General features: G+C 31.2%; 1 protein-coding gene, 2 long non-coding RNA genes and 1 pseudogene across 3 annotated transcripts; 1 reads left to right on the top strand and 3 right to left on the bottom strand.

The window, feature by feature from the left end:
* Window positions 1-585: 585 nt before the first annotated feature.
* On the bottom strand, window positions 586-1255 carry LOC133670823 (small ribosomal subunit protein eS4-like; annotated as a pseudogene).
* Window positions 1256-5276: 4021 nt separating this feature from the next.
* Window positions 5277-11501, top strand: LOC133670434 (WD repeat-containing protein 55-like). Its single transcript, XM_062090932.1, has 16 exons — window positions 5277-5461; window positions 5912-6118; window positions 6223-6255; window positions 6352-6416; window positions 6537-6624; window positions 6753-6825; window positions 7226-7332; window positions 7747-7789; window positions 7883-7939; window positions 8320-8396; window positions 8548-8596; window positions 8689-8735; window positions 8855-8928; window positions 9902-9957; window positions 10123-10243; window positions 11012-11501. Exons 2-16 carry the CDS (start codon window positions 6024-6026, stop codon window positions 11071-11073), a joined length of 1047 nt encoding a protein of 348 aa, XP_061946916.1. The 5' UTR covers window positions 5277-5461; window positions 5912-6023; the 3' UTR covers window positions 11074-11501.
* Window positions 11502-11909: 408 nt separating this feature from the next.
* On the bottom strand, window positions 11910-12669 carry LOC133670435 (uncharacterized). Its single transcript, XR_009834087.1, has 2 exons — window positions 12381-12669; window positions 11910-12199 (listed from the first exon to the last, which is right to left on the bottom strand). It is a non-coding gene; the product is annotated as an uncharacterized LOC133670435 (long non-coding RNA).
* Window positions 12670-15853: 3184 nt separating this feature from the next.
* Window positions 15854-17015, bottom strand: LOC133671053 (uncharacterized). Its single transcript, XR_009834202.1, has 3 exons — window positions 16931-17015; window positions 16710-16808; window positions 15854-16049 (listed from the first exon to the last, which is right to left on the bottom strand). It is a non-coding gene; the product is annotated as an uncharacterized LOC133671053 (long non-coding RNA).
* Window positions 17016-17947: the final 932 nt, after the last annotated feature.

The raw sequence follows: 17947 nt of genomic DNA, 5'->3' as shown, positions 1-17947 counted from the left end.
TTTTTGAACTTGTCAATATGACTTGAATTGCCGATGAAGTTTCCAGCTGCACCCAAACGGGCTCTTCAAATTGTATACCGATGAAGTTTGATTTTATCTTATGAGCTTGAAGGCTTAAGTAAAGGCTTGTGGTCATAGATTATTTATCTTCTAATAATTTATTCAATATTTTCTTGATGAAATTATATTCAATATATGTAAAAAAATCCTCTTTTTCAAATTTAAAAACTCTTTAATAATTAAATCAATATCACATAAGAGAAAAATAAATTCTTTTTTAGAAGAAAATTCTAAAAATAAATATACATCATCGTAATAGAGAAAAATTAAACCTATCTTGTGGAGGTTATCTTAATTTATTTTTAAATAATTTGTCAAACTCAAATATATTTGAGAATGAATTATTATCCTAAACTTTATTTATTTATTTTAAAAAAAATTAAAATAAACAAAACATATTAATACTAAAACTTGCATAACCTCATATTCTTTATACTTAATTTTTATAAAATAAATAAAAATAATAAAATTCACCATTTAATTATAAAAATTCTAATATTATATCAACTAACTAATTCAATCCACTCACTTAAATTTATCATCATCATCTCTGAGGGAGTGGAGCCGGAAGCGGCCTTTGGTGTCATAGAGGAGACGGAAGCTCTCATTTGTCTTTGGGATTGACACAACATCCATGAAACAGATGGGTAGGTTTTATCTGTCCTAACCTTCCCATCAACAAGAACATGTCTCTGCATCAAAATAGCAATCACTTCACGGTGTGTCAAAGCATACTTGAGCCTGTTTCGCAGAATGAGAATCAGAGGCAAGCATTCCCTAGACTTGTGGGGTCTGGATGAGGGCTTCGGGGCAAAAGCACCACCAAGTTTATCAAGCATCCAATGTTTTGGAGCATTAAGCCTCTCCAAGTGCTTCTTCAACCCTCTAAGCCATTTTGCAACTGTATAGATCAAGATGTTGGTGACCCTGATGGGCTGTGATTATCTTTTATTTTTTGATATAGTATGAGAATTTTAATGATTAAATAGTTAGGAATTTAAATTTTATCATTTCTATTTATTTGATAAAAAAAAATCAAATACAAGATAATGTAAATCTATGCAAATTTCAAGCTTGTAGGGCTTTCACTTGAAGAAGTGAGTTAAAAAATAATATACATCATATCTTGAGACTCTACCTAACAGTTTAAGCTATTAAATTAAAATGATTTTTTGACAAATACATTATATACCATTTACCTTAAATTAAATCGGATTTGTGATTCTTTTAGCCAATAACATAAGATTAGTTAAGAAGAATTATCAATGTTTTACAAGTATTTTTTACATATCAAATTTGCATTATACAAAAATTTATTTTGTATACAGTATCTTTAATAGTATCAATTGTGTTATATTGCCCATTAATTAATTATTAGGAATTAAATTATTATCATTGATTTCAAATTAATTATTTCTAATTAAATTATAAGATTTAATATTAGATTTTTGAAATTCAACTAATTTGACTCAACCCGTATAACCTAATATAAATAACTCGAGTTCTTAATATAAATAATATATTTTTCGTCTCTCTCTTAATTTTTTCTCCTCTTGCCTTCGCACTCAACCACCTCTTATTTAAAATTTGATTTGATTAAGTGATAATGCATTTTATAATTCCAATATTTTATATTTGATGGTGAAGAGAACATGAGAAAACAAATGAGAATTTCAAGAATTCAGATTAAACTTTTATTTTTTTAATTAAATCACAAACTCAAAAGCACTTTAAAGTCTTTTTCTACTAGCATATCTTTGTATCATATTGCACCCTAAATGTTTGATAAAATGCTTAATTGTAATTTTTGTTTTGTTTTTTTTTTATGTTGAAATTTTGATAATTTTTATGTTATCCTTAGTATATGCATTCTAGGAATTTTATCTAGTTGCAACCCTATATGCATTATAGGAATTTTATCTAGTTGCAACCCTATATATTTTTCTTAGAATAATAAAAAAATAAAAGAATTTATATGCCCAACCTACAAATACATGTAATATCTATAAAAATTTTATCCCAATCATATACATCCAACTCACTCGGATTCAAAAAAAAAAACAAATGGGTCAGATTTATATTTTATAAAATATCAAAAGTTAAGTTAGATATAATTATGGATCAAAACTCAACCCATAAGCATCCATATTTTTATGTACTCCTTCAACTAGATTGCTATGATGAAATTCTAAGTTTGGAATGATTATTACATAGTTTCAAATTAGAAATTGAATTTTTATGATATTTTTTGAACATTTATACAATCATGGATTTTTTAAGAATAGCTTTGAAATTGAATTGCGGTTATATATGGGCCTATCAATGCTCCATTTATAGGTCTATTATTTGCTGTAAAAATCCTTACGCTTGTGGTTCACGAGGAGAAAAAATTTGAAGTAATTTCTGCAATTTTTAGATATGTTCTCTAGCTCATCCTTCAAAATGATTGAAATTTGTTCATTTATTGGTATTCATAGGATTTAATTAAGGGAAGGCCGTAGGTGGTGTGGTTGGTTAGAGAGAGAATAGGGGGATTGGTGATCACTGATCAGTGGTGAATGGAGGCTATCGACGGCGAGAGATGTGTAAATCAATTATTTTTTCTCCAGCAATTTAGATATTAAATTAACTATAATACAAACTTGTAATAATTTTTTTGTGGACCGAGTTCACTCATTAGTGTGGAAGATATTATGAACAGTATAAACGATAAGATGCACAACTTTTTAAAATACCAATGCAAACTGTTAGAGGGTCAAGATAATTTTTTCTTGTTTTTATATCATATATTAGATTTACATTATACTTTCCATGCTAAAAAAAACTTGGGGCAGCGCATCTCAGTTAAGTTGCTTTTTTTTTTTTCATTTCTATCTTCTTCTTTTTTAGCATTTCCTCTTTTTTAAAAGTTTATTTTCATATATTTTTATTATTTTTTTATTTAAAATTTTCTTTATTTTGAATTTATCTTCTTTAATTTGTTTTTTAGGAGGTCACCACAATTTCAAACAAACATCTCGTCATTTAATATGTACATGATTTTTGCTCGATTTTAAGAGTGTTTATTTTTGTTATCATATAATTAAGTATAAAATAGTTTAAGAAAAACAAAGTTCTTAAACCCACCAAAATCCATCATTGGGTCGCGAATTTAACGAATTGAGCCATGAAGCTCGACCGATCCATTTACCGCATTCTTAATATAAAAAATAAAAGTTATCTTGAATTTCTTTAAAATCAAAACATATTTTTTACTAATTATCCGAGTTACCTTTGCACATTCCAAGTTGATTAGGTCATGCTGGGACACCTTTTATATAGCATAGTTTTAAATCTAAGCTAGAAAAAAAAGCTGGATCAACAAGTTTTAAAATTAACATGTTGATCATGGTTTAATAACAATATCAACTAGTTTTATATGGCATGTTCACTTTTTTTTGTCTTTTTTTTTATTCAAAGCATAATGTAGCGCCTTCGTTAAACTAGTTTGTACATTATTAACTATAAACTACAAAAGAAGGGGGGTTTATTGTACTATTCCTCACAAAAACACTACTAATTAGAATAATGCTTTACTATTTTTTTATTTTTTTTTCAATTTCATTATTTATTGACTATAAACTAAAAGAGGAGGGGGGTTTTGTTGTACCTCTCCCCATAAAAAACTATTCATTGGAATAGTGCTTTACTTTTTTTTTTATTTTTTTCTTCTTTGATTTTTTTCTTAATTTTATCATTTAATATTAGATTTTTTTATTGAGTTATCACACTTTCTTGAAATGAATTGCGGTTTTAACAGGTTAACCCGATTGCCTCAGTTTTTTTTCTCAATTAACTTTTTTTTTTCAATTTTATCCTTTAATATTGAGTTAATTGCCTCAGTTTTTTTTCTTAATAATTTTTTTTTTAATTTCATCATTTAAATATTGAGTTCATCAGGAATTAGACTTCATGATTTATTTTGTTTACTTTCTATTATGTTATTCTAGCTTCATGACTTGAGAATAATGCTTAACAGGTTAACTTGAATTGTCTCAAATCGTTTTTTATGTCATTTTTTAATTGATTTTTTTTTTCTAATTTCATTATTCAACACAAGGTCATTTGAGGATTGAAATTCATAATTTGTTTTTACTTGCTTTTTATGAGGATATCTTGATCTCACGATCAAGGTCGTGGGTTTTGGCATTTTAATCTTGGTTAAATCAAGTTATTTTTTTATTTTTTTTCTAAGAGGTTATCTCGGTCTCATGACTTGGGTCACAAGTTCTTTAACATTTGATTTACTTTTTATTGGGTTGTCCTCGTCTCATAACTCAGGTCGCGAGTTTAATAAGTTAATCCGATTGACTTAATTTTTTTTAATTGACTTTCCCCCCAACTTCATCATTTAATTTTGTGTTTGGTTGTGAATTAGGATTCATAATTTGTTTTGGTCTGTGCTTTATCAGGTTATTCTAGCCTCATAACCTGTAAATAATACTTAATGACTTAACCTAAATTGACTTGACTCATTTTTTGTGTTGTTTTTTAATTGAAACTTTTATAAATTTCATCATTCAATATTAGATCCGATAAGGACGATTAAGAATTAAGTTTTATAATTTTTTTTATTTGTTTTTATGAGGTTATCTTAATTTCATGATTATTTCGTGGATTTGACAGGGCAACCCGAGTTAAATCAAGTCATTTTTTTAAATTTTTATGAGGTTATCCAAATCTGATGACTCGGGTCATGAGTTTAGCAAATTGAATCGAGTCATTTTTATGTTGTTTTTAAATTAATTTATTTTTTTAATTTCATCCTTCAATACTGAGTTGGTTGATAACTAAAATTCATAATTTGATTTGATTTACTTTTCATGAAGTTATCTCATTTTTATAGCTTGGATCAAAAGTATGATAAGTAACTCGTGTAACTTTTTTAGGTTATTTTTTAATTTTTTTTTAACACTAGGTTGATTGATGATTATGTATCATAATTTATTTTGATTTGCTTTATATTGAATTATTATAGCCTTATAATCCAGATCACAGATTTGATATATTAACTCAGATTGATCTAAGTCAATCCAATAAATTGTTATCTTAATATTAAAAAAAATATGATTTTAATTTTTTTTAGTTAAATTATGTGTTTATTAGTCATATAATTATTTTTGGACCTATAAAATTCACTCGGTTATATCAAATTAACCCTTATATATATATAGAAAAGGAACAATTGCGTAAAAAAAAACAAAAAACGAAAAAGAACGTCCTTCCTCCACTCCCTCTCATAAACCCTAGCAAACCCCCTCCCTCCCCACCTTTTCTCCGCTTCCTAATTCTCACCGAAGCCTCCACCGATCACCGGCCCGCTCTCCGCTGCATCAAAGCAATCTCCCGCCTTAAAAAGCAGGTCTGGTACTTGGTGCTTTACCCGTTAAAGTTTGCATCTTTTTTATTGCTAAAAAAAGTTTGCACTTTTTTTCAGTTCTCTCTAGTCTTTAAAAAGTTTATGGTCTCAGTTAATTTACCATTACTTGTACTTAAATTTTTCATTTTATAGTATTAATTTCGGTCATGGGTTTTTCATATTCCCCATTTTGCAACACATTTTCATTGCATAAATGTACAAGTGGACTTGTGCCAATTTGATTTTGACATGAAAAGTAGAAAACCCATTGTTATTTCGGTAATTTGCATTAAAAGATGAAAGCTTTGAGCTCGAACACTTGGTAAATTTGGACTAAATATAAGTATAGTTGCTTCTGTTGTTTGAAATTCGATTTACTTTTTGTAGTAGAATGTGAAAATGTATTGTTAATATCATGAATTGATCTATTTGTCCTGTTGAGCATGTGTATAGCTTACATTGTGGAGAGATTGTACAAAATAACTGTGCTTGCTGTCGAAGTTCTTGGAGGGTTTTAGCTACTGGCATTGAGTATTTGTAAAAGGATTGGAAAAAGAGAGGGGAAATGGAAATAGATTTGGGGAAAGTTCCGTTTACTATGGATTTCCATCCTTCGGATAATCTAGTGACTGCTGGCTTGATCACTGGCGACCTCCACCTGTTAGTATATTCTTCTTTATCTCTGGGTTTTGTCCACAGCAGTTTTGTATTTCAAGAAATTGTTTTCTGTATATGCTTGGTTTAATCATTCTGTCTTGTTATAGATACCGTTTCAATGCTGATTCCTCACCACAAAGGTACTATAACGCAGAGAAAAAAATTGCCGTCCTTATTTTTTGAATGTTTTGTAACCTTGTGTTCTAATCAACTTATGTGATTCAAATTCTAATCAGATTGTTGGAAATTCACGCACATAGCGAGTCTTGCAGGGCTGCTAGATTCATCAATGACGGACACGGTACTGCCTTTTGATTTTAACTTTTTGATTTGCTAATATTCATTTGCTAGCCTTTCAAACTGTACTGGTTGCTGCTATCTTCTTTGCACTTTTAACTGTACTGTCTTATGTCGGGTTCAGCAATTATCACGGGTTCTAGTGATCGCTCCATTCTGGCAACAGATTTAGAAACTGGATCACCAATTGCTCGTCTTGAAAATGCTCATGAGTAGGTTTCTATTTAATTTTTTCAGCCTCTTCTAAAGGTTGATGAAATGGATTTAGGGCCATTTCTCTTAAAAGTCACCTTTAACTTTTTATATCCTATTCTCATATGACAATTATATTCTTGCACAGGGATGCCATCTTTAGTTTGATAAACCTCACAGAGTCAACTGTTGCAACTGGGGATGATCAAGGATGTGTTAAGGTGACTATATTTCATGTCTTTTTGTGTCTATTTGTAAAGGTTAGGTACAAAGCTTTATTTCCTCTTGCATTTTAGGCTTTTTTCCTATTGTGGCCTCTGTAGCTATTTGGATCATGCCCACACAATACATGCCTCTTTCAATTTGCTGTTTCCTGTTTCCTATTCATTCTATTCTCTTAAATTTTGATGATTTTGTCCAAACATAATTGTAGCTTTTTACTTTTTGCTTCAATGAACCTTTTAGTATTTGCTGGATGAGAAAGTAGCTTGGATAGGACCAGATTTTTTGCATAACCTTTTGCGCAGCATGTGCTTCATTTCATTCCATGATCTGCATTTTTACATCTTACATTGCAAATCCTTCACTTGATTCTTAAAAGTCACTTGTTCTTCTTTGCAGGTATGGGATACCAGGCAACGCTCTTGTTGCAATTCTTTTAATGTCCATGATGACTATGTTTCGGATATGACTTTTGCATCTGATTCCATGAAACTGCTATCAACAAGGTATTTAAGACTGTTATAACTTGTTTTTATCTCTCTTTGAATACTGTAAATGTGTCTCCATTATTGTTATTTTGCATTAGGAGGTTGAGAGGATTGAGGCATTGTTATGAATAACATATGGAGCTGTGAGGAGCTTTATGATTCTTTTCATATATACTATATTGATGTGAGTAGGCTCTTACAAGACCCGTGTATTGTTGTTGGGGGTTGTAAGTCAAATAAATTTTGCTTTATGATTGTCCGGTTCCTCTTTCACTTCCTTCCAGTTCTTTATCTAAAAGATTGGTTGATTCACATCGGCATATGGTTTCTTATTACAAGACTAGAGCATCTCAGGATTTTGCAATTTTTATTTCACATTGTTTGCATTTTCTTTGCTGATACTTTATTATTTCTGTCTTATGTATTCTTTAGTGGAGATGGGACCCTTTCTGTTTGCAACCTTCGCACTAATAAAGTAAGTTGGTTCTTTCAGAGAAAAAAAAAAGTACCTTTGGGAAAATTCTGCAGAACCATGCAATTTGATTAATTTGTTGTAAATTTATGTCAGATCCAATCCCAGTCTGAATTTTCTGAAGAAGAGCTATTGTCTGTTGTTATTATGAAGGTAAACAATTACATGGTATTTAGATTGTTTTTGTGGCTCCGGCTGCATATGGTTGTCTACTTGCCTTTCTGTGAGCATATTAGCAAATTGATTTGGCTAATGTATTGCATATTTTTGGCATGAGATTGGAATGGGGGACTGCTTAAACCCCTCCCATATTCCAATGGAGCACTCGTCTCTTGGAGGTGGGGATTCTAAGAAACAAAGCTTAATTAGATTGTGTTCTTGTTATCTCCCACCCCATATCTTACTCTTCAGCATCGTAATGAACTTTCAGGACTTCACAAATAAATGAGTTTCAAAAGGAAATACTTGGAAGCTATTTCTCACAATATATTTGTGCTAAATTCCTGTTCTATTTTGTACCTTTTTGTTGTCAGAATGGTCGGAAAGTTATATGTGGTTCACAGAATGGAACACTGCTATTGTATTCATGGGGTTTTTTCAAGGATTGCAGGTATCCTTTTCAAAACATATGAACACTTGAAAGTTTTAGGATTCAGTGCAAGTATCCTTTCATGAATGGAGAGTTTCAATTGAATTTTACCTTTACTCAATATTGATCTCTTGCGTGGTGAAGTGTCCTGAATATTTCTTTTGATTTTCAGTGACCGCTTTACTGCTCTTTCCCCAAACTCTATCGACACTTTGTTGAAGGTGATTGAATTTTTATTTTTATTGTTGTAGCATCAGATGGCTTTTTAATCCAGGAGTTTGCTTAATTGGAACATTTAAATCTCTTGTTTCAGCTTGATGAAGACAGAGTCATTACTGGATCTGAGAATGGGCTCATAAGGTGAGTTGTATATGATAGGAAGGGACTCATCCAAATTTTGAATCATGATCACCGTTCTTTTTCTTTTTCATTCCTCCCTTCTTGGTTTTAACTTTTCTTTTCCTCCTTACTTGTTGCAGTCTGCTAGGCATATTACCTAACAGAGTCATCCAACCACTTGCTGAACATTCAGAGTACCCTATTGAGTGTCTTGGTACTGTTCATATCTCATCCTATATAGAAGCTTTATATTAATTTTATTCACTTTGTAATTGATGGAAGTTGCAAATTCGATTGACATGCCATGGTGACTTTTCAACACTGGCTCTAGTTCCACCTCCATCGCTGTTCAATTGTGAACAGGTCTCTATGTTAATGTAGAGTTTTTGTTAGGTGCGGCTGACTTGTGGGCACCTTATTTGAAGTGTTTTTAAATGGACAAATCACTACATATAGGATCCACTCTTTTAAGTTAAAAAAAGCTGTGCATTGATGCTATGCAACAGTAAACTTCCAGCTTAGCTTCTACGTTTCCATTTCACATAACCTAATCCATGGTGATCTACTTTTTTTCAATTCCTCTCTTTGCCTCTCATGCTAATCAAAGTTTATTTTCATTAATGACATCGTATGCTGTAGATTATTATACTCATGAAACAAATTTCTGAAAGTGTGAAATTAACAAGCCTAATTGTTATCTTTCAAGAGTACCATATAATCCAACAAGAATTTTGTTTTGAAATCCCTTTAACTACCCCGGGATTTTGAAAAGGTACTGAGAGAGTTTGCTTAATATCAAACAAAGAAAAGTGATTGTTGTGAATTGTTGGTTATGCACACACTGTTTGCTTCGTTGGTAGAAATGTTTCATGGCTTAAGAGTTGCACACTGTGTAAAAGTGGAGGGCTTATTGCTTTGTGGTCTCAATAAAGGATTTTCTAATATAAAAGGAGTGGATCCCACATAAATTGATTTGCTTACAACACTTGGGTTAACTGAGGTGGTTAGGGGTTTGGCGCACTTGATAAACTAATGAACATATGGTCTCACTAAAGTTTGAGGTTCATTTAAGAGTCACTAGTGCCACCTTCTGCAGTTTGAGTATTAATTGTCTAAAGAGCTGGATTTGTGTTTTTAGATTGCCAAAACAAGCTTTCTGAGAGTATGATTTTGTTTGGAATCTGCAGCCTTTTCTCATGACAGAAAGTATCTTGGCAGCATTTCACATGATCAGTTGTTGAAGGTGGATCTCTCTCTCTCTCTATCTTTCTCTGCGTACAAATATAAACAAACATGTCTGTAAACATATGCATGCGGAATTGCACATCTGCACACCTATGCACAATTTCTGTATGTACCATCCTTGCTGCCTTTATTGTAATGTCCTGACTCAACTAGTTTAATTCAGATGTGGGATTTGGATGATTTATTGCAAAATTCTGGAAATGCTCAAAATGATCAAGCTCCTGTATCAGACAGTGATAGTGATGCAATGGATATGGATACTAAACCTCCAAAGTCTAGAAAAGGTAAACTGGATTTAATAGGAGAATCATGAATATTTCTTCTTTCATCAGAGGTTTGAACGTGAATAGCTAATATTTGAGCTATTATCGGCAAACTTTGATAGTTAACATAGTGTCCTGACTACTGGTTGATTTCTCCTTTGCGGATATAAAAATGTACTGAACCTATTTTAGTGGTCTTTATGAGAGTGCTAAGAACAATATATATCTTTATTTAATTATCCTGTAATTAGAGTTGACATGTGAAATATAGGCCTCCTCCTTTAAGCACTGAATTCAATCCTTAACAGTTGCATGAGTCATGGACACCTGAAGATTTAAGTTATGACAATTTATCTCAAACTTCTTTCTTCTTTTTTTTTTTGGTGATATCACAAAGTTGTTTGCATGATCTATGTTTTCATTTGCCTTGAATCCCAACTTTGTTTGTGCCTTTATTGCAGTTCCAAACGGCGTTTCATAAAAATTCAATGTTTTTTTTGCTTAAAGTTAATATTTGTTTTTTTTTTTAATGTTTTTGGATCATTTTGATGTGCTGATGTCAAAAATAATTTTAAAAAAAACAAAAAAACATTATTTTGATGTATTTTCAAGTGAAAATCACTTTGAAAAGCAACCCCTACTACACTCTTAGTCTTAAACACCCTCTTAGGCTGCCACCAGTGAATCTGTTGATAAAATGTATGCTATATGCATCCCTCTTACAAGTGTGGTGTCTTTATAATCTAATGTATTTGATGTATTTGCTATTAATTGTCCTATTTTTTGCAGGAGCCAAGAGAAAAAATGAGCACGCAAATGATGCAACAAGCAGCTTTTTTGCAGATCTATAGTTGGATGGTGGTATTTCTTCATGCACATTTGCGGTCGATGTCATTTTTGACATTTCTGTGTTGATATATTATTTTCTTCATCCATGGTGGTCTGGACGAGTTAGCATGGTTTCACCAGAGATGGAGCAGGGATTAATAATTACTTCGCAGATGCAATGTCGATTTGAGTTTGATACATGTTTATTATTTCTCCCTTCTAAAGGATAGGGGGCTTGCAAGTTTTGCTTGAGATGATTCCTTTTTATACCGGTTGGTACAATTTATAGGCGCAAGCTCGCTGTTCATTAATGATGGGATAATAGGAAAAACATGTATCTTTCCTCAAAAATAGTTCTGACAGTTTACATGTATAAACTTTGCTGCATCCGTTCTGCTTCTAGCTAATTTATCCCTTATTGCTCCTTCGCCGAAGGTTTTCAATTTTACAAGTTTGAGTCAGGCCCACTGCCACCCTCATTAGCCGAAACATATGACTGGTTTAAAATAATTGCGTTGGAGCCATCTGTTTTGAAGCATTTTCCTTCCATCTCCTCCTGGGTTGGCAAATTTTACATGGAGGGGAAGGGACTATTCGGAGACAGCTAGAACAGTTTGATTGCATGTTTCATGGGATTGTTCTTACTGGAGGGATGACAGAGATTTCAATGATAATCCAAGACCAGATTTTACGTTTTCGTTTAATACTGCCTTCTTTCTCGTGAAACAATATCTTCGTAAATTTAGTTTTGATGGCAGTCTTTTTTCTCTTTGATCAGAGATCGTCAAAATGGTCATGTCTTGAGCATCAACAAAGCAAGAAACGCAACCTTTCTTGATGGAAGCACGGAACACTTCGGTTGCCAACAAAATCTAGTTTTTATTTGCAGGAAAAGAACTACATCTCTAACTTGTTCTGGATTGTAAGGCATGCTCAGACGACGTTCATTCTTGTCGCAAGGAAAACGTCAACCATAGAGGAAAAGGAAGCGACAAAACAAGAGAGGAGAGAACATGAAGAGCTGAAGGGGAAGCTGGATGAGAGAAGGGAAGGAGGACCCGCAAGTTCGAGTCCCGAATCACCTCGGATCAAGTCCCGAATCAATGGGTTACCGAATTGACCCGCCAGCTCGAGTCGGCTCTTATAACACTGGCAGTAATAGTCGCATCAAAGATGAGCAATAGTAAGCAGCTATAATAACAGTGAAAATAAAATAAATGAAAGAAAAGTATCATCAATAAAGAGTTGGAAATCCTGAAGTGCTATCATCACAAGTTAGAGAATAGATGGAGAGGTGATAAAGGAAAGAAGGAGGCTTAGCTTGATTGACCTCCATGAAAAGCGAAGAGGTGGCATCTGATAACAAAGTGGAGAAAGAAGGGAAAGGGAGGAACTGCTGGAAATCATTGGCATGAGAGGTATTGGTAAGAAATCATCACAAGGAAAAGATCCATTTTCTTGCCAAACACCTCATGCCCACAACTTCCAGTAGGTCTCAGTCTCCCCCTCCGGCTCTTCTCAAGTTCCTTCTCTTCTGCTTCTATCAGTAATTCCCCCCCAACCTAACCCTTCTCCTTCCCCACTCCTAATTTATTTGCCCATTTGTGACTTTGTGTTTTGCTTTTTGGACCCTATACTTTGTATATTTGCTTACTTTTTTTACTCTGTATATTTGCTTTTTGGACCCTATACTTTGTACAGAAGGGCTCGTAAGTAGACATATTTAACAGAATAAATTAAATGGGAAAACATGTTTATTTCTTTTGTATAGTAATAAATGAGCGAAGACTTTATCAGTTGACTTCCATTTAAATAAAACAAGGGCTTGTTATCAAAAGAAAAAAGAGAGAGAGAGAGAATACAACAGGAAGTTAATTATAACTTAGCCCCTATACTTTAATTTTTTTTATTAGTTCGTGGTTTTTGAAGTTATATATTTAATTCCTATGCTTTTAAATCTATTTACAACTTAGTCCTTTTATCAATTTTATATTATTTTTCAATTTAAAAACACGAAATTAAGGATGGTCAATGTTGGGCAAGGGAGTGTTTTATTATTTTTATAATCACAAAAGTAAATTAATTAATCTTGAGAGTTAATTATAACTTAGTCCCTATAGTTCATCAAACTGAGTTAATTATGTGCTATCCAAAATAATTAAACAGTTCTTTTACCAAAGTTAATTGTGTTTAATTTGGTAATATTTTGTTAAAGAAAATTCCACCAATCTTTCCATTCTATCTACTTTTCCTTTTCTATTTCTTAAAATAAAAAATCAAAATAAATTAGAAAAGAACATGAGATATACAAGAAAAAGACTGTTATAAATGGATTTTAAAAAAGGGACCAAATATATAGTTTCTACAAAACAACAAGGACTAATCAATTAGCATTTTAAGCTATAGAAACTAAATTATAATTAACACTCAACTCTACTCTGATAAATTATAGATGATAAGTTATAATTAACTCCAAAAAAATTTGATTTAAAATCATATAGAGGGATGCATGGATAAAAGAGAGTGTTTGTATTTAAGGTAGAATAACCATTGCAACGTCTTTTTCTTCTAATTTATTTGTCAATAATTTCTCTATAACTACAAAAAAAAGAAGAAGAAAAAGAAGAAGAATCCTCGTTACTACAACCAACAACCCCAAAACAATAAGTTCTATTATGTTTAGGTCTTAATTGAAAATTAAGATTACGATTCATGTTCTGTTAATGTTCTGTTAAGTAATTTCATTACCAATATCAAATTGAATCACAGTTTTTAACTAAATATTTTCGATATGTTTTTTCATGAATATAAAATTAAACCATACTTTAAACCTAACATACATTTCACCGACACCAATCATAATAAAAAAGTAATTTTTCAAATTTTATTTTTTTTTAAAATTTCAACCATAAAAGCTGCAAAATAACAAACTTACTCGAAGAAAAAGAAGCAGAGGGGCTGGAGTTGAAATGTTCTAGGAACAGTCTATAGCGTGGGAAACAAGCTTGACCAGTCTTCTGGCCCAAACAATCTCCGAAGGAACGACCTGCTTTTCACATTTCCTTGATCTTACATGGATTCTGTCTAGTGAGGTTCGCTGAGAGGCATCCCATTTTTGTGTCTGTGTATATAAATTCCACAGAGGCTGACGCTATAAATTACAATGATGTGAAGGACATTTAGCCTCAGATGAAATCGAAGGTTCATAAACTTGTAAATCCAGTTTGGACTCACACCTTGTTAAACAGGTCATAAGCTCTAGGGCCATGGCCCCAAACTTTCGATTGTCCTTAACTTCCTACCACAGTATTTGGTTGAATCTGCTGAGTTAATCCAAAAACCTATGATTTCAAAAAATGATACAAATCAGGTTTTAAGTTTAATTAATTTTGATATTAATCCAATTAAATACTGTTAAGTTGGTTAGGTTGATTCATGATCTAATTAATCTAATCTAAATGGGTTTACATCACAAAATTTAAACATAAAAAAAATAAAAAAATATCATTTTAAATAAAAATAATAGACACAGAATTGACTGTACAATTCAATAACCTGTTTTTTTTTTTTTTTTTTGAATTCAGTACCGTGTTCATTGTATATGACAACTATGCGTCCTAGTGCCTTGTAATCTTAAATATGCGAAGCAAGACAAGCCCAAGCAACATATAATTGGTTTTTTTTTTAATTTTTTTTTAAAAATTAGTACAGTAAATGTAAAGTTCACATTATTGTGTTCCGACATTTAAATGTTTGCCACACGTAGCTATATATTTTTAGAAAGCAGTTAACTCTCTTGATGATATTGATAATAAGCAGGTATAGAAATTGTATCCCGTCGTGTTATTGATAAATTCAGATCGTCTAATAAAGGATTGATGTAAATATTAATAAATAGATGATTTATGTTTCAATATATTTTGAAATCACTTGAATAATAGATAGGATAAATTATTTTTTATTTATTTAAAAAATATATATGTTTTTTTTATATATTCATGGGGTTACTTGTAGTTATGTAATGTAAGAATTTGTTGAGTTTAATTAGAATTTATTGATTAAAGTTATTGTGATTTTTTACAGGTCTTTTTAAGTGGGATAAAATTTTAAGTATAGTTTATATATAGGAAAAACTCTATCCAAACTTTGTTAAAATTATAAAACTTTTAACTCTCTAAAATCATAAAGTAAATTAAATTTCAGATTAATAAAAACTATGATTTTATAAATCTTTTCAGGCTCAAAACATAAAAATTTCTCAAAACTGGATAATAGTCAAAATGATCCGACCATATCTCAAAATGATTAAACTATTTTATGTGTGCTGGTCGGGTTATTTTAAGTACTATCCAACTGTTTTTTTGAAATGTCTAGCTGTTTCTTAAAATTATCTGCTATTTATAAGTATTAGGGTTGATAACTATAATATTTTATTATAATTTTATTGCATTTCACAATTGGGACATTTAGACAAATGTTACAACTCTGAAAACGCCATGTTATTCAAATGTCAACCGCAAAATATTTAAAATTGTATTATTTCACCCATTTTTATTTTATTTTATGTTACGCCATTTATTTTTTCCGTGCTAATTACACAATTTATCCCAGATTATTCACCTAAACAAATAATTACGGGACATGAAGCCACAAGGAAAGAAACTCAAAATCTCAAAATAAATACACATTATGGCATACTATTGGGCTCGTTGTGGTGGGTGATTTCCACGATTCAGAGTGGATATATAGCTAGGACGAGGCAGAGTGCAAATCCTAGAAAACTTTGAACAAAATTCTGGCATATAAAAGAACATAAAAGAGATCTACTAGCGTCTAGCAGACCATTAAACATAGCTGTGATGAGAAAAGTCGGGTGTTTAACAGTACTTAACAAGCCACACAAAGGATACCAATCCATTTATTTCATATAATTATAGATAAAGATGATTGCCACTTGCTGCTAGCTTTATTTCTGCATTGATTTCCATCAATTTGCCCACTGCAAAAAAAATAAAAAAATTTGCGTGTGTATAAGATATCAAGAAGTATTTTCTGACTAATAAATTTAACAATTCTCTCCCTTACCCATTCACTCACACTCATATAATACTTAAAGCCCAATAGTTTCATTATTTTTACTAAATCCATTTTATATCACAATTACTCAATCCAAATAAATGTATTTTTATTAACTGTTTATAAATTCTTTATCAAATAAAATTTAAATGAAAAAAACAACATCATTAATTATATTTCAAAAAATTATATATATATATATATATATATGATATTGTCCTCTCTGTATAATGTATATATTAATTTGAAACTCTTAAGGTACTTGACTTTTAAATAAAAATAAGTATTGCAAATTATATCACTTGCTTCAATTTTTATATTTTTTTAAAAATTAATTAAGAAATAATAAAAGTGTAGATGAAACATAATTTAATCTCCATATTAAAAAAAAGTATTAAACAACTAAAAGGATCTTGAAATGGATTGCATTAATTATTCTTTAAAAGTAAAACAATATCCAAGTGGTACTTTAATTATTTAAAAAATCAATTATTCATGATAATGCATGAAAGCTTGCTACTATTTTATAATATAAGACACAGATAATATATATGAAATCATGGGACAAATGTTCAACATTCACCTTCGAAGCAGATCCCGAAGAGAAATCAGAAGAGGGCATCGGTGGCTTGATCATGAGTTCTTGGGGATCCTCATGGCTGTTCCCATCCATCATCACTTCCTAGCAAAGAAAACCGTACACACAATTGCTTCATATAGCAGAACATAAACCACAGTACTGTTTGCATAACTTTTAGGGCAAAATAACAATAAAAAAACTATTCATTGAACTATATCACTCACTCCATTAAGGTCCAAGAAAGGAAATGCAGGCACTTGAATGCTAGGAAGAGATTCCATTTCTTCAGTGCACTTGGTCACTTCATCTTCCTGATTTATACCCAATTAACATCTTGAAGGTTAGCTAGAATGATTGCCCTAATCCCTTTGTACTTAATTTTGAACGCATGCAATTTCATATCAATGTATGTGTATTGGCAAGAGCAAGGGAAAAGAAAAGTCACCTTCTTATGATCACAAGGAACGACACGATTCAAGAAATTTAGCATGTCCTCTTGCCTTATGACTCTGGAGATGTCACAACGCTGCAATGTTCGACGCTTACAACTAGTGGTTTGAAGCCATGAACGAAGAGTGAGCTCAAGGATGAAGAGCTCACAAGCCTTCGAGAACAAGATAGGAGTTTCTGCACTTATCATCTAGTAATGACACAGCAAAAACATAAGCAAGATAGTGAAGATCTTATATATATATAAGTCAAAGAAAATTAAGAAAATATGTATGAAAATCTAATTTACTTATGGTGATTTTAGTATCATCCCTCCTCAGATTGAAATAAGATCCCAGCCATTAAAAAATAAAATAAAATAAAAAATAACTCATGCAACACATTGTTTTTTTAACCAAAAGATAAGTCATCAACTAAGAAATAAAAGATATGCGAACCTTGACATCTCCGTCAGATTTCATAACTCTTTTGATCCTTGCTAAAGGCAACATATTATTGCTCTTGGATGCTGAATATATATGAAAACGGTGAGACACCATATATATATAAATTAATAAACGAAAATAAATAAATAAATAAATATTTAACATGCATGCACAATAAGCATCTCGAATCACCAAATTAAGAAATTACCAGTAGTATTGTAAATCTCCAACAATTGTTGATTCCAAAATTGATCCAAATTTTGCTTATGTTGCTTCAATGGATAGGAAAATAGAGACCGATTAGCATCTAAATATATACACAAAATGTAAGCTAAACATTGAAGAAAAAATACATGAAAAAACCCT

This window comes from Populus nigra, chromosome 13 (genome assembly GCF_951802175.1).
Source record: "Populus nigra chromosome 13, ddPopNigr1.1, whole genome shotgun sequence".
NCBI classification, from domain to species: domain Eukaryota; kingdom Viridiplantae; phylum Streptophyta; class Magnoliopsida; order Malpighiales; family Salicaceae; genus Populus; species Populus nigra.
Note: the sequence above shows the minus strand (reverse complement) of the source record. Positions and strands in the feature narration are given on the sequence as shown.